Source organism: Tenebrio molitor, chromosome 1 (genome assembly GCF_963966145.1).
Source record: "Tenebrio molitor chromosome 1, icTenMoli1.1, whole genome shotgun sequence".
NCBI lineage: Eukaryota > Metazoa > Arthropoda > Insecta > Coleoptera > Tenebrionidae > Tenebrio > Tenebrio molitor.
The window spans coordinates 2,571,619-2,584,372 of NC_091046.1; the positions used below are offsets into that span (position 1 = coordinate 2,571,619).

At 46.3% G+C, this 12,754-nt stretch overlaps 2 protein-coding genes across 3 annotated transcripts; one reads left to right on the forward strand and one right to left on the reverse strand.

The window, feature by feature from the left end:
- Positions 1-822: 822 nt before the first annotated feature.
- On the reverse strand, positions 823-8,377 carry LOC138127819 (polycystin family receptor for egg jelly-like). 2 transcript variants are annotated; one of them, XM_069043902.1, is made up of 23 exons: positions 8,307-8,377; positions 8,176-8,256; positions 8,057-8,096; positions 7,864-8,009; positions 7,654-7,808; positions 7,214-7,599; positions 6,724-7,166; positions 6,293-6,675; positions 6,042-6,247; positions 5,817-5,991; positions 5,544-5,774; positions 5,178-5,498; positions 4,882-5,127; positions 4,475-4,831; positions 4,284-4,429; positions 3,819-4,235; positions 3,701-3,772; positions 3,473-3,653; positions 3,280-3,423; positions 3,023-3,231; positions 2,624-2,970; positions 2,350-2,576; positions 823-2,295 (listed from the first exon to the last, which is right to left on the reverse strand). In XM_069043902.1, exons 1-23 carry the CDS (start codon positions 8,311-8,313, stop codon positions 985-987), a joined length of 6,231 nt encoding a protein of 2,076 aa, XP_068900003.1. In that variant the 5' UTR covers positions 8,314-8,377; the 3' UTR covers positions 823-984. The 2 variants fall into 2 exon arrangements, with proteins under 2 accessions (XP_068900003.1, XP_068899995.1); XM_069043894.1 differs by having other exon boundaries at positions 8,176-8,259; positions 8,307-8,365.
- Positions 8,004-11,478, forward strand: LOC138127829 (uncharacterized). The gene is made up of 3 exons (XM_069043908.1): positions 8,004-9,704; positions 9,751-9,917; positions 9,968-11,478. The coding sequence occupies exons 1-3, from the start codon at positions 9,651-9,653 to the stop codon at positions 11,367-11,369; spliced, it is 1,623 nt and encodes a 540-aa protein (XP_068900009.1). The 5' UTR covers positions 8,004-9,650; the 3' UTR covers positions 11,370-11,478.
- Positions 11,479-12,754: the final 1,276 nt, after the last annotated feature.

The following is a 12,754-nucleotide window of genomic DNA, read 5'->3' on the forward strand; positions in this document are numbered from 1 at the left end:
CATTTCCCAAGTGCAAAATTTTTTATCGGAAAATTGCTAATGAACGAAAACATCCATAAATGAGGTCAGAAGACCAATTATTATCAAATAAGAGCACGAGACGAAGTCGAGGGCTTTTATTTGATAATATGTAATTGGTCTTCTGAGCGAATGGATGTTTGAGTTCATTAGCAAAAAATTTGCCGATATTAAAATTTTGCACGAGGGGTATACAACTGATTATTTCCTGAATAGAATGAAAACAAACGGATTATTTCCAATCCTTTTTATTCAAAATAATTTATTTAAAAAAAAAAATCAGGTACCGACATTTTTTATCCGTTTATTGCACAGTGTGCATTTTAGAGAAATCTTATCGGGTTATTTTTTGTTTTCTCGTTTTGATTGGTCAATATTTGTCACGCAATTGGTTGCTAGACATATGAAGGAAATAATCATTAAAAAAAATCATAGCTCCCTTATCAAGCCGCTCATATAAAAAGCTAAAAGGTTTAAGCTACGAATTTTATAGCTCAAAAGAAGCGCCTCGACAAGAGGAATACCTCTAACGGTGTTCAATTCAATGCCATACGATGTGTAATAAAAGAAAGCTGGTTGATTAAATTTGCATTTTTCAACAAAAATTCAACTCACTGTGATATTCCTGAAAACTAAAAAAGTTGTACCTAGATATTAATTTTATAGCTCAGAAGAAACGTCTCTAAGAGAGGAATCCAACGGTGTAAAATTCAATGCTATATGATGCTTAATAAAGAGAGAGATCGTCAATCTTTGCTTTTTTTAAAGAAACCTTGAATTCCCTCTTTTCAAATTCAACTCGTTCATTACATTAAAGCAATCCCCATTTGGTTCGGATATTCTCTTCGAGGTGCTTATTTTAAGGGTAGGTATATATGAATGGTCTTGGTTGATCGATATTATTTTTTACCATTTAATCAAAAGAATGTATGTAACAAAGAAACAATGAAATCGACGTAACAATTGTTACGTGTCTTCAAAAAGATTCTCAAGACTTGTTTCGGCCTCGTTCAGTTGGCACACCATCAGCTTCAACATTAAATTGCACCTCCTCAGCAACTTATTCTTTTGTTTGGCCATCTTGGAGCACTGGACCATCTTGCGGTCGGGTTTGGGGGCCACCTCCTCCTCGACTTGGAATGCGAACATCAACCGGACGAAATCCGCCATTTTGTCTATTCGTTTCTCGTCGACGAATTGAAATTGCTCCCCGACGAAGTGTCCCTTGAAGAACAACTCGATCTCATCGTCCACGTACGTCTTCAGCACGAACTGTCTGCACACCCCGAGCATCATCTCGGTCTCGTGTTGGGTCAGCTCGGCTTGCTCCATTTCCGACTGGTTCATGTTTCGCACGATGCAAGACACTATGAACCTCATCGAGTTGAGCGTGCTCTTTTGCACCCCTATCGAGTTGGCGTAACGAAACTCGTCGGCTTTGGGGGTGACGGGACTCTTCTCTTTTTCTCCGCCTCTCATGCGTTCGACTCGGGCCCTGACCAGGCGCGGAAGGTAGCGGAAGCGCTCTTGGACGTAGTCGCCGACGGTGTAGCTGTCCGGCGCGACCGAGAACTCCAGCTGGGCCTTCATGTAGGCCATTATGATGACGATAATGTAGACGAAGAGAATGATCTGCATGAGGAGGAGATACAAGGCGAAGTAATAGTAGGAGACGTCGATGCCTAGGTAGTCGCTGAGATCGAACTGGTCGGGTTTCAACGAGAGTTGGATCAGCGTGGCGACGATTTTGATGAACGTGGACAACTCCGGGAACTCGTTGCCGTAGATAAGGATCCCGCTGAGTCCGAAGGCTGTGAGGATGACGGCAAAGGCGAAAGTGACGGCGAACAACGGAAACGCCGCCATCGACAGGGTCCTCTCCGTTATCCTGAAGAAGAGGCCGAAGCGGAGGAACTTCCAGAGGCGCGCCGTGGCGATGCAGATGAGGATGCCGGCGAAGTAAGTGAGGAAGTCCTCGACGTAGAGGAGCGAGAAGTAGCTGACAAACTCGTTGTGCTTCACCTTCTCCAACTCGTTGAGGTAGTCCTCGACCATGTGCATCCGCAGGATGAACATGCAGATGCAGATTATGCTCATCACGTTGATGACCAAGTCGATCATGAGCCAGACTCGCTTGTAGAACGTCGTGATATTCTTGATTATGCCGACCGAGAGCTTGAGCATCAACAACACCACCCAGAACGTGAACAAAATGAAGAAAATGATCGTCATGATTTCGACTTCGTTCTCGACGAACAGCATCCGGACCACGTTGATCTGCAAAAGAAACAAACCGCTCACGCTGGACTTAGTTCGAGACATTCTCTCTACCTCGGTGAAGCTCGAAGTGTATCCCGTGGCGCTCTGCTCGAACAGCAAACTGACCGCGATGAAGATGTTGTAGTTGGCGTTGTACAGCAAGAATTCGATGAAGAGACTTCGCATCTTGTGGTCGATCCAGAACTTCTCCACCAGTCTGTGCAGATTGACGTAGGAGTTGTAAAGGGTGCGGCCCAGGAAGGCCACGTAGCCGCCTCCACCGTACGTCGCTATTCGACCTACGACACACGTTTCACCACCAGGTCGATGCCCACTTGTCACGTACCTATCACGGCGAGAGTGGCCGTGTCGGCCGTGGTCGAGTACGCCCAGATCGAGTGGAGTCTGTCGTATTGGTGCGCGTCGGGATGGACGTTGGTCCATCTGGGGCCGAACGTCCTGTCTTCCGCAAAGGAGAGCGCGAACTCTGGCAGACACGTCACGTTCATGAACTTCATCAGTTTGGGCACCACGCACACGTCCGTCGTCAACCGGTGTTGTCTCAGTCGGGCAACTCCGATGAACTTGTTGGCGTTGTCTATCATCAAACCGCTGCTGGAGATCGTCAAGTTCTCGTACCAATAGATGGGTTGCATCGTGGGAATGAGGGTGTCGTTGAGGTAGTCGTAAATCCTGCGACACACAATGCTGCACGTTCGGCCGTCGACGGTTCGCAAAAACTTACTGCATCAAGGCGCGAATTTTCGAAAACGCCAATGTTCTGGTGTGCTCACCTTGAAGCATACTCTCCACTTCGGCCTTGCTGACGGTGGTGAGAATGCCCTTGTTGACCAAGATGACGATGTACAAGATGATGTTGTAAACTCCGTACATGAACAGGTCCTCCAAGTCGTCATAGATTCCTCGACGAAGCTTCACCACGATTCTTCTTCGCTTTAGAGGGCAGAGTTGAGAGCAGAAATCGTCAAGAGCGAGACTTACAGTGATCTGGATGGCCTTCAGTGGTCTGTACAGATGAGAAATGAATGGTCGCAACATGGCTGAGTCGAACTTCCTGTACAGGACCATCCGCTGGGTATCTATCATCTTCAAGTAGCTGTCCATCTTGGTTTCCAGACGGAGCGTCTGAAACAGCGCTGTTTGGAGCGTTTGTCTGACAACAGTGGCGCTTTACCAATTTGAACCTGCAGAAGAACGTCTGGACGACGATCAACAGGTTTTCCCAAACTATTATGTTGATCAGAATAGCCAACAGGCAAGTAGTCAGCCAGACCAAACTGCTGACGACGGGCACCCAAAATCCATAAACGAGCAAAAACGATGTCGAAATCACGATCAGGGTGATGAGCGTCGACCTAGGTCACGTCTGAGTCCAGAACATCCACTCTGGAAAGATACTCACCAGCAGAAAATCGTCACTTTGAGCTTCTTCGTGTAGACTTTCCTTAACGCGGAGAATTGAATGTCTGAAAATCTGGAATGGCGAATCAGGATGTTGTAAGTCTCCAAGCGAGTCTCACCTGAAGACCCAAGCTATTGTGACGTGAACCAAAAACGCAAAAAATGAAGCGAAAAGTGCACCGGACACGACGGCTCCGGGAATGTAGTACTTTTCGTACGGATCGATCGAGTCCCTAAATTCAAGGGTCGGTATTCCCAAGTACGCCAACACCAGCATGTATATCATGAGAATGTTGGAGAAGACGGTGGTGAGTCGCGCCACGTAACTGAAATTGTTTTCGCCGGCGGACAACTGCCAAGTGTGGAAGTGATTGCAGAACCGGAACTTCTTGATTATGCTGTCCTCTTCGTCCCCTTCAGCCGAAAGCTTCTGCACGTACACCTGTCCTTTTTTCTCGACGGACAGCCAAGACTTCACTTTGAAGTACCACTGCCTGTTTTTCTGCAGGTCGTACACGACCACGTCCCTGCAACACCTGTCTATTTTATTTAGATGAAAATTCAGTCGCGACTGGATATAGTACCAAGATGGACTCGCTCCGGTGCAGTCGTACCACAACTCGATCATCCGCACAGTACCTAGATATTTCTCCGTGGTCAACACGAACGTATCCTGGCCTTGCCTCTGAAGCAGGAGCATTTCGGGGTCGGGGTAGTTGAGCACGTGGGGCTATGACACCGTTAAGACAATTTTTGCAAGAACGATGGTACGAACCTCGCTCGCCGCTCTTCTTCCCACCAGTCTGATGATCACGTGGGAAGTGGTACCCGCGTTTCTCGTGTTTTCCGTCCTGACGACGACCAAATAGGCGTAGAGGTGGTCCTTGTTGTTGTCGGCCAAGAAATAAATTTGTCTGGGTTTTTTGAAGAATTTTAGCAAGATCAGGAGGCAGTAGAGGGCAACGGTGACGGCTAGAGTGCCGAAGATGATGTGACACGACTGCAACTCGAGACGTATCTCAATGGGAAACACTTCCTGCACGTCCGACTGTGCGTTTTGGACGTAGCCAGCGATGACGGAGAAGTGGTGACACTCGCAGTTGATGTATTTGTCGGTGTTGAACAGCCCCGGCTAGAACGGCTCGAAAACTTGTTTGTCTCACCTGATTTTCGACATTTTACCTGGCACTCGTTCTTCCAAATGCGCAAGTTGCGTTTCCAGCGTATGCAAAAGGATGATGTGAAGCTCACGTTGTAGAATAGTGTAGACGGCGTGGTCAATTCCCCTTTGCCGGGCAACACTCCAAGATAGATCCAGACGTCGTAATGACGATAGTTGGTCAGTCGCAGTTCAGGAAGTTCCTCGGTGACCGTCGTGTTGTGCTCGAAGTCCTCAATCGAAGGGAAATTAAAGTTCTTGAGGACCACCTGTTCAAACGGGTGTCGGAAATTTCGAGGAATTCACGTCAGGATCGTACCTCGAACCGGTCAGTCACGTTGTGGAAGTTAATGTGCAAGACAGAGTGTTTGGGAAGTCCAATCCTGTGGACTCGTATGAGCGGATTTAGGTCTCTACCGGTGATGGATGCATAACCTGCCGGCACCGTCACGTTTCCCGTCACGATTTCCAGGTCGAAGTTTGTGATGTTTTTCACTTCCATCAGGATGTTGACCGGAGCCTTGAAATTCCTGATGCGCTTCTTGCAAGTCGAGTGCCAAAACTGGACGTTGACGATGTTGGTGGCCACCCTACTCTTGGCGTGGTTCCACCACATCAGGTCCCTGGTCCAGAGCGAGACCTAGAAGGCGGTTGAGCCAGTGCGCAATCATCGCAGCGTTATTACCAGGATGTCGAAAGGGTGGTCGTTGAGGTCGAAGTCTTTGGAGGGGATCAGGATGCAGTCCAGCACTTGAATCTTGGTCTTGGGGAAGTTTACGCCCTCGTCCTTCGCGACTAGAGTGGCCGAGTGCTTGCCGGAGCTCTTGACGAAGTGCTCTCCAATCGCCGTGGTCAGCGCCAGCGACTTGGCGGCGATCGAACTGGCGTTGATGATGTTCTCCGTGACTGCGTGCAACTAATAGGGAATTGCAACACCGAAACCGGTACTTGTACGTACGTTCTCCAAGTAGTCGCTGTAGTTGTCTCCGAAGTCGATATAGTTCGGGTAGTATTCCATGATGTCCTCCTCCAATTTCCCTTCGGGGAATTCTTCTACCGAAATGTTGAACTTGATGGGCAACAGCAAGTCGAAGTTCTGCTTGACGTTGGCCTCGAAACACCTCGTCATGACGCTAAACGAAAGTGACAGTTACTCGAAATTGAAAAACCGCAGGATGATTACTTTCCTATCCTGTTGAATTGTGTTTCGGAATTGAGGGGGAATCTCTGACGTTTCACTTCTTCAGCGTGGTTGTTCACCATCTGTCTGCACACGGAGGAGGCAAGTTTAGCTAGGAGGGGGTCGTCCTTGGTCAGTTCGTTGTGTTCGATGAGGTTGGTGAGAGCGTCGCTCACTAGGATCAACTGATCGGCGCTTTCCGAAGGCGACTGAAACAACTCAAATCAAACAAGTTGAGAAAGTGACCGTCTCACCTTCAGCAAGGTGTTGACGACCGTGTACGACACGCTTTTGGCGAACTCAAACGTCTCGTTTGACGGTTCTTCGGTGATCAACTCGTTGACTATCGCGGAGAACTTCTTGATCCCGTTTTCCTTCTCTTCTTCGTTCCCGCTGGCTATCAGCGACCCTATGCTCTTGGTCTTGCCGTCTCCCATGACAAACTTCCGGTAAGTCTCCAGAGCCTCGGCCGAGGTCTTTCCCTTCGCAGCCGCATCCACCTTCGGATGGACGTCCTTGAAAATGGCGGGTCCGGCTCCTTTGGTGATCCTCACCGTAAACTTGCGCCCCGTCGAAGGAGGCAACAAGAAGCTGATCCTGAACACGTCGGGATAGTAGCCGCTCAGCACCCTTTCCCCTGTAACGAGACGTTACCACTCCATCCGTACTTTCTCCCGCTACTCACTCAACGTCTCGTCGACGTACAGCTCGTAGAAGTTATTTTTGTCAGGAGGAGGTACTTCGATGCAGTTCAGCGTGAATTTCGTATGGAGACTTTTCCCGCTGGGAGGCCGGATTTCGCAACTGTCCACTTTCGGTATGGCGGCGTACTTGACCGCCATCGTCGTCTTGCCTTCCCGCGGTGCGTTTTTCAACCGGAGCGTCACCAGATACTCGGTGGACGGTTTGAGCACGTCCTTCGACACGATGAACTTGGGGCCGATGCGACCAAAATGTGTGTTTTTGTTGTAGTCGAAGGAAAAAACGTCGCCCCCTTCGCGCGGCACGATCTCCCACTCGTAGTTCTCTTCCCCGTGTGCGTCGCAGTTTTTCTCGCAGATGGCTCTGAAGTAGGTCTGCATCTGGTTGTTGGCGGCGTCGGTGACCGGCGGACAGTTCTTTTCGCAGCTGCAACACAATGTAGACCCTCAGAGTCCTCCGTCTGTTAACTCTACCTGATTCTTAGCTTGGCCGCGTTGTTGACCACTTCGATCGTTTGCGTGACGGTATCCTCCGCGTTGTTATTCGTTTTGACCGTCAGCGTCACGTTGATCACGTTGTTGAGGGTGACGTGTTCGGCGGGAATCTTCAAAGACGGTTCGGCGGAGATCGGTCCCCCGGGGCAAAAGCCGGAATCGAACTTTTGCGTGCATTGCCAGTTAAACCTGAGCGACTGCAGATTCTTGTCGTTGAGCGGTTTGTCCAGATTCATCGAGTCTTTGGCATTGAGTTGAACCTCGATGTTTGGGGGAACCATTCTGTAGATTCCTCCTTCCAACACGATGACGGGCTTCAAGACCTGCACGACGAAATAGCATGTCGTGTTGCGCAAAGGAAAGTTCTAGAAAAGTAGAGCTCAAGAAAAAAGTGTTTGTGCAGAAGAGTGTACTTTTACAATTTTGACATTCTTAGTCTTCTGCTTCGGGTAAAGCGTCGTTTCGTATTGTCCCGGGATGGCAGTGAAACGCTCGAAACGAATTATCCCATCCTTTGTCGTATACTTGTCGAGAGGAAATTTCTCCCGAGGTGTGATGGTGGGATTGCTGCCAACTACAACATCGAGATCGTCACGGAAGTAGAGTTGGAATGCTCGAAAAAGACTTACGCGGCCATCTGTACGTAACGTACGTGTAAATGACAGAATCGTATGGATAGTATTGTTCTTCTTTCGGCTCGCTCCATATGGGTCTTAGTGAGAAACCGTTCTTGATTAAGAAGTACTGTTCTTTGGCTTCTGACATCTGTTTCAAACTGAATAAAAGTTCAAATATGTCCAATTGACTGTTACGCAGCCTTACCAGTTTCCTAATTCGGGATGCCCTGAGAGTATCAATGGCTCTGAAATATGTAAATTGTGTTAGTCGAAATAAACTGCTAGATTACTGGTACTAGGTGAAATACTTATCGGTTTCGATACCTTTTGACTTCCGAACCGAACCGTTTTCTTCGTTTGAATAGTCAAGTATACAAAACAAAACACATATTTCAGCTATCCACGCTGCTAAAAATAAATCTTTAGATTGGGTTAAATGAAGAAGATTAACGTACTGAACATACTGCCTGGTGAAAGAAGTGTGACGTTTGTTTCACGCTTCTGACACCATGGCTTCCTTGTCACAAAAAAATTATTTATGGATAAAATAGTACATACATTGAAAACGTTCTATTTTTTTTTTACATAACATTCACTACGTTAATTGTGGAAGAAAGACGAGATCGCTTGTCACACAGTCGTACCGTGGAGGAATCACGCCGTACCATATTTCCAGAAGATTCTAATACTCTTCGGGGTCTAGACAAGAGATGCACGCTCTCCAAGCAAGATTTTGTCCTTCCAACATAACTCTGCAATGCTTTGAAACCAGAAAAAAAAATTCTAAGAGCGCCAACTGGACCACACCATCCATGAAATTCAAGTCTTCGAAAGTGAAGTTGCTGTTGACCAAGAGGTGACGCCACACTTTGGGAGTCTTTATTGAAACAATTGTTGTTTACAATGTAACTTTTGTACACAGAGCATCTTCTTAAAAACCAAATTGTTGCTTGTCAAACTTATTTGGATCAAAACCGGGACAATGATCCTCCAGCCAGTCGGTCAACAAATTTTTGTATTCTACATGAGTGGGATTAGTGCGGGCTTCCATCACAGGAGCGAATCCTCTGGAGCCCCCGCAGTCTTCTGGAGGACGCGCCCTCCGACCAGCTGTACATTTCGGATAAACCCTGTGGCTCTCGCATGGCAAAACCTTCTAAATTTCTAAAATGTAACAGTTTCCCCCTAATCACCGGTTGTAATCCTTGGTTTTAAGTTTTAACTAGTCACATTACAAAGATGTCCTTAGCGTAGAAGGCGTAAGAAGTAGATGAGCTTGTTCTATTATTTATTACTGTTACTCTCTTAAAAAAAAACTGGAATAATCCTGTCTAATTTCCACTAATCTGCAACAGTCGAGGCGACAATACCATATCTAAGTCAAATGTCAAACAGTCAAAGGATTTTAACGTGAATTCGTAAAAATTGGATTAAGGTTGTTGTTTCTATTGTGGATGTGAGCCCCCAACTCTGTACTACCAAATTAACTTTGTTGTACACGATATGCAACCAGTAAAACATAATTTGTCAAAGTTGGTACCACTTAAGCGATACTTGTCCTTCCAAGGATTCGAGAATTGTCCTTAAGCAAGCCTCGACAACACTTTGTCGTAGTGGGGGTCATTTGCGACGTGCCCAACACAAATCTGCAAATCGTTTAACTGTCAATCTTGACAGTCCCACGCGCGCGCAAATTCAAACATGGAACATTTGTTGTTGGCACTCTGGCAGTTCTTATCTTTTAGATCAGTCTTTTTTCGAATTGTGCGATTAGCCGGCTCGCCAGAATTGCAACGACCATGGAAATCTCCACAACAAGAGACACGCACTGGTACCACCACGAAGGACTGCGGGTTTGTCACCACTTTGGCAATACCAAGTCTAAAGTACGTTTCGTAGCCCCCGGGACTGGTGCTCGACAGTGACATAGTGGCAGCTGTGACGAACAACGACGTACGCGTCCTGCAGTATTTGAGAGAAGCCGGTATGTCCTTCAGAGGCTGCGACAGCCACTACAACAACCTCCTCCACTTGGTCGTAAAGACGCACACTCGGGAGAGGCCTCTGTACTGTCGCAACAGCAATCTGACCGGTTAAGTCAGTTTTTCGTTTTTAGGAACGACGTTTTCGATTACGTCCTCACCCTGGAGGAGGTCCCCAAAGAGGCGTTCAATCTGGACAAGAACACGCCCTTGATGGAGGCCTTCTCGCGGGGTCCCGACACCGAAGAGTTCGCCCTCAAGATGTTGCTTTTGGGCTGCGACATCCCCAAAGGTTTTATCAATTCCAACACGGCTCTCCACTGGGCGGTGTATAACAAGTGGCTCGACGTGTCCGTGTGGCTCATCGAGAGGGGGGCGAAGGTGGACAGCCGTAACGGGATGGGGGAGACTCCTCTGCACCTCGCCTGTCACACCAGGTTCGACCGGGGTATCGAGATGCTGCTCTTCCACGGGTCCGACCCTGCAGTTGTCTTCACCACGATTCCCAGTGACTCCCCCCACGTGAATGTCATCGAAGACAACTACAACGTGGCGCTGCAGATGAGCCGCCCCGTCCGGGAGATCGTGGTCGATCACATGATCAGGCACAGGAGGAAGACGTTTCAACTGTCCACGGTGGCGGCAATGGGGCAGCTGAAGACGGAAGGGTTCAATCGGTTTCTCGAGGTTGTCACGGACATCCAGTACCCCGTCCACGCTATGAACACCCCCTACGTCATCCACTCCTGCAACCTCAAGAAGAACTTCCCCAAGATCATCAACTGGAGGCCCGAGAGCTTCGTTCTGTTCTTGAACAAGTTTCCTCACGTCATCGAGGACGTCTTCCACGAATGCAACCTGGCGATTTCTTTTAAATGCACGGCCAAGAAGAACAACGCAGATGACTACTTCGCCAACATGTCCACCTTCCTGCAGAGCGACCTGTGCGGAAAACTCATCGACGTGATCATTTCTCATTCGTTCATAATCGGCGACATCATTTTGAGCTTCAACGTTCACCCCTATCACGAAAAAATCACCGAACTTATCTGGATGGCTCTGTGCAAAGGAGTGGTATTGACCTCCGACGACATCCAACAGATTTTTCCCAGATTTGGGTACGGAACGTTCTTCAGTCATTTGATCCGCACCGAAATTCATCCCTTAAGAAAACTGAGACGCATAGCAGTTCTGCCAGAGTTTTTCTACGACATGACGATGACCGTTGACAGGCTGTACCAGGACTTTCGTGACTACTTTCCGAGTAGTATTTATTCGCTTTTGCATCATTTTGCTTTGCCCAAGTTGGTCGAGTTTTGTCAGAAGAACGTACACAACAGTATGGTCCAGGATAAGATTAAAACTTTGCCCCAGATCCCCTTGCTGCAAGAGCTCGCCAGGAACGAGGTGCGAAGGCACATTATTGACTCCTTTCGGATCAGCACGTCGATGCAATTTTATAACACACTTAGAAGACTTTATATCCCTTGCATCGTCGAGAAGATGATCACTCTGGAATATCCACTCTATGCTTAGTATCGGGAAGAAATTATCTTCTCTTGGACAGGGTGTAGTGTCCAAAGCGTTGCAAAATATTCTTAGTTTCTTAATCATGACTCAATAAATGCTTTTTTCCAAATTTGAATCGGATTTTTATTTTTGTGAGACGTCTTCAAATATGCTCATTCCACGGCCTCCAAGATACACAAGAGACGAGTCTCTTATGAGACGAGTCTCTTATGTATCTAGGAGGCCGTGGCTCATTCGATTAAAGTCCATTCAAAAATCAAAAAACCACCAACGTCGCATTTTCCTCGATAATTACTATCGGCAACCCTGTCTAGTGTAAAATTTGGTGAGACTTTTAATTTTGAGGTTAAATGTTTATTAAGTGTCTTCTTTTTCTGGGCATGTTTAAGTAAAAATAATAAGAATCAATAAATAAATGAAACGTGCTGCTAATAAAACAATATGAACGAAATTCAAAGCAATTGAATTTTGTTTTGAATCAAATAAATGTCATAATTTATAGTCACCAACATAGTATGAAAAAATATCTACCTAGGGTTATTTAAATTTTACCAACCTAAAGCAACAGGTGGTGGTTTTTTGATTTTTGAATGGACTTTATACAGTGTGGAATAAAATGGTTTACATCTAGTTACCTTTGGAATTTTTGCACATGTAAATTTTCCTGTACCGCTCTACTTTTTTTTTCGAAGTGCCGAACTACGGGGTGATCAAGAATGACTGAGTCTGTTGGTAACAATGAAATTTGGCAAATTTAAAATTTACCAACGAAGGTTCTTTTTTGTAATAGTATAAACATAACCTGCATAACCAAGAATGTTTTTAATGTCATCTCAAGTTAAAAAATCCGGTCAGTGCGTGGTCAGTGCCAATTACTAGACAAAAATCACCAGTATTTTCAATTGTTTCATTGCCAACAGACTCAGTCATTGTTGATCACGCTGTATTAGTTCTGTCAATAAATGTCATCAATCGAATTGACAATTGTTACAATTTACTAAATTGAATTAACAAACATTGGTGGCCATTTTCAACACTAGCTGTGACTTGCTTTTGTTAGCTCTTTTTTAATTTCAATCTCAACTTTGCATTCATATCATGCCTTCGCAATAAATCACATTTGGAATTTGGATTATTTTGAGGTTAGGCTTTCATTTTTTTGTAGAGCGGCATTTCGAATTTTTACAAGGGTAATGCAAAGGTAACTAAATTATTATTCCACACTGTATGTAGTTCGTTTTGTCACTGTTGGCGCTACGAAAGCTTCACAGTCAAAGCTATTGTCCGTTCACAGTCACAGTCACAGTTCACAGCGTCAACAATATGTCAAAAGTAAAATAACGGCGTCCAGAATTTGATGGCACGACAAAGGATTAGTAAAATACTTCCAT

What these genes read in the sequence shown, in the direction of transcription:
- LOC138127819 (XM_069043894.1), bottom strand. An exon ending in ACCACCCTTTCGACATCCTG is followed by an intron (nt 5,499 to 5,543) that starts GTAATAACGCTG and finishes ACCGCCTTCTAG; the next exon opens with GTCTCGCTCTGGACCAGGGA. An exon ending in ACGTGACTGACCGGTTCGAG is followed by an intron (nt 5,128 to 5,177) that starts GTACGATCCTGA and finishes CCGTTTGAACAG; the next exon opens with GTGGTCCTCAAGAACTTTAA.
- LOC138127829 (XM_069043908.1), top strand. Translation starts at nt 9,651, where the DNA reads ATGGAAATCTCCACAACAAGAGACACGCACTGGTACCACCACGAAGGA. An exon ending in ACCACCACGAAGGACTGCGG is followed by an intron (nt 9,705 to 9,750) that starts GTTTGTCACCAC and finishes TACGTTTCGTAG; the next exon opens with CCCCCGGGACTGGTGCTCGA. An exon ending in CACACTCGGGAGAGGCCTCT is followed by an intron (nt 9,918 to 9,967) that starts GTACTGTCGCAA and finishes TTTCGTTTTTAG; the next exon opens with GAACGACGTTTTCGATTACG.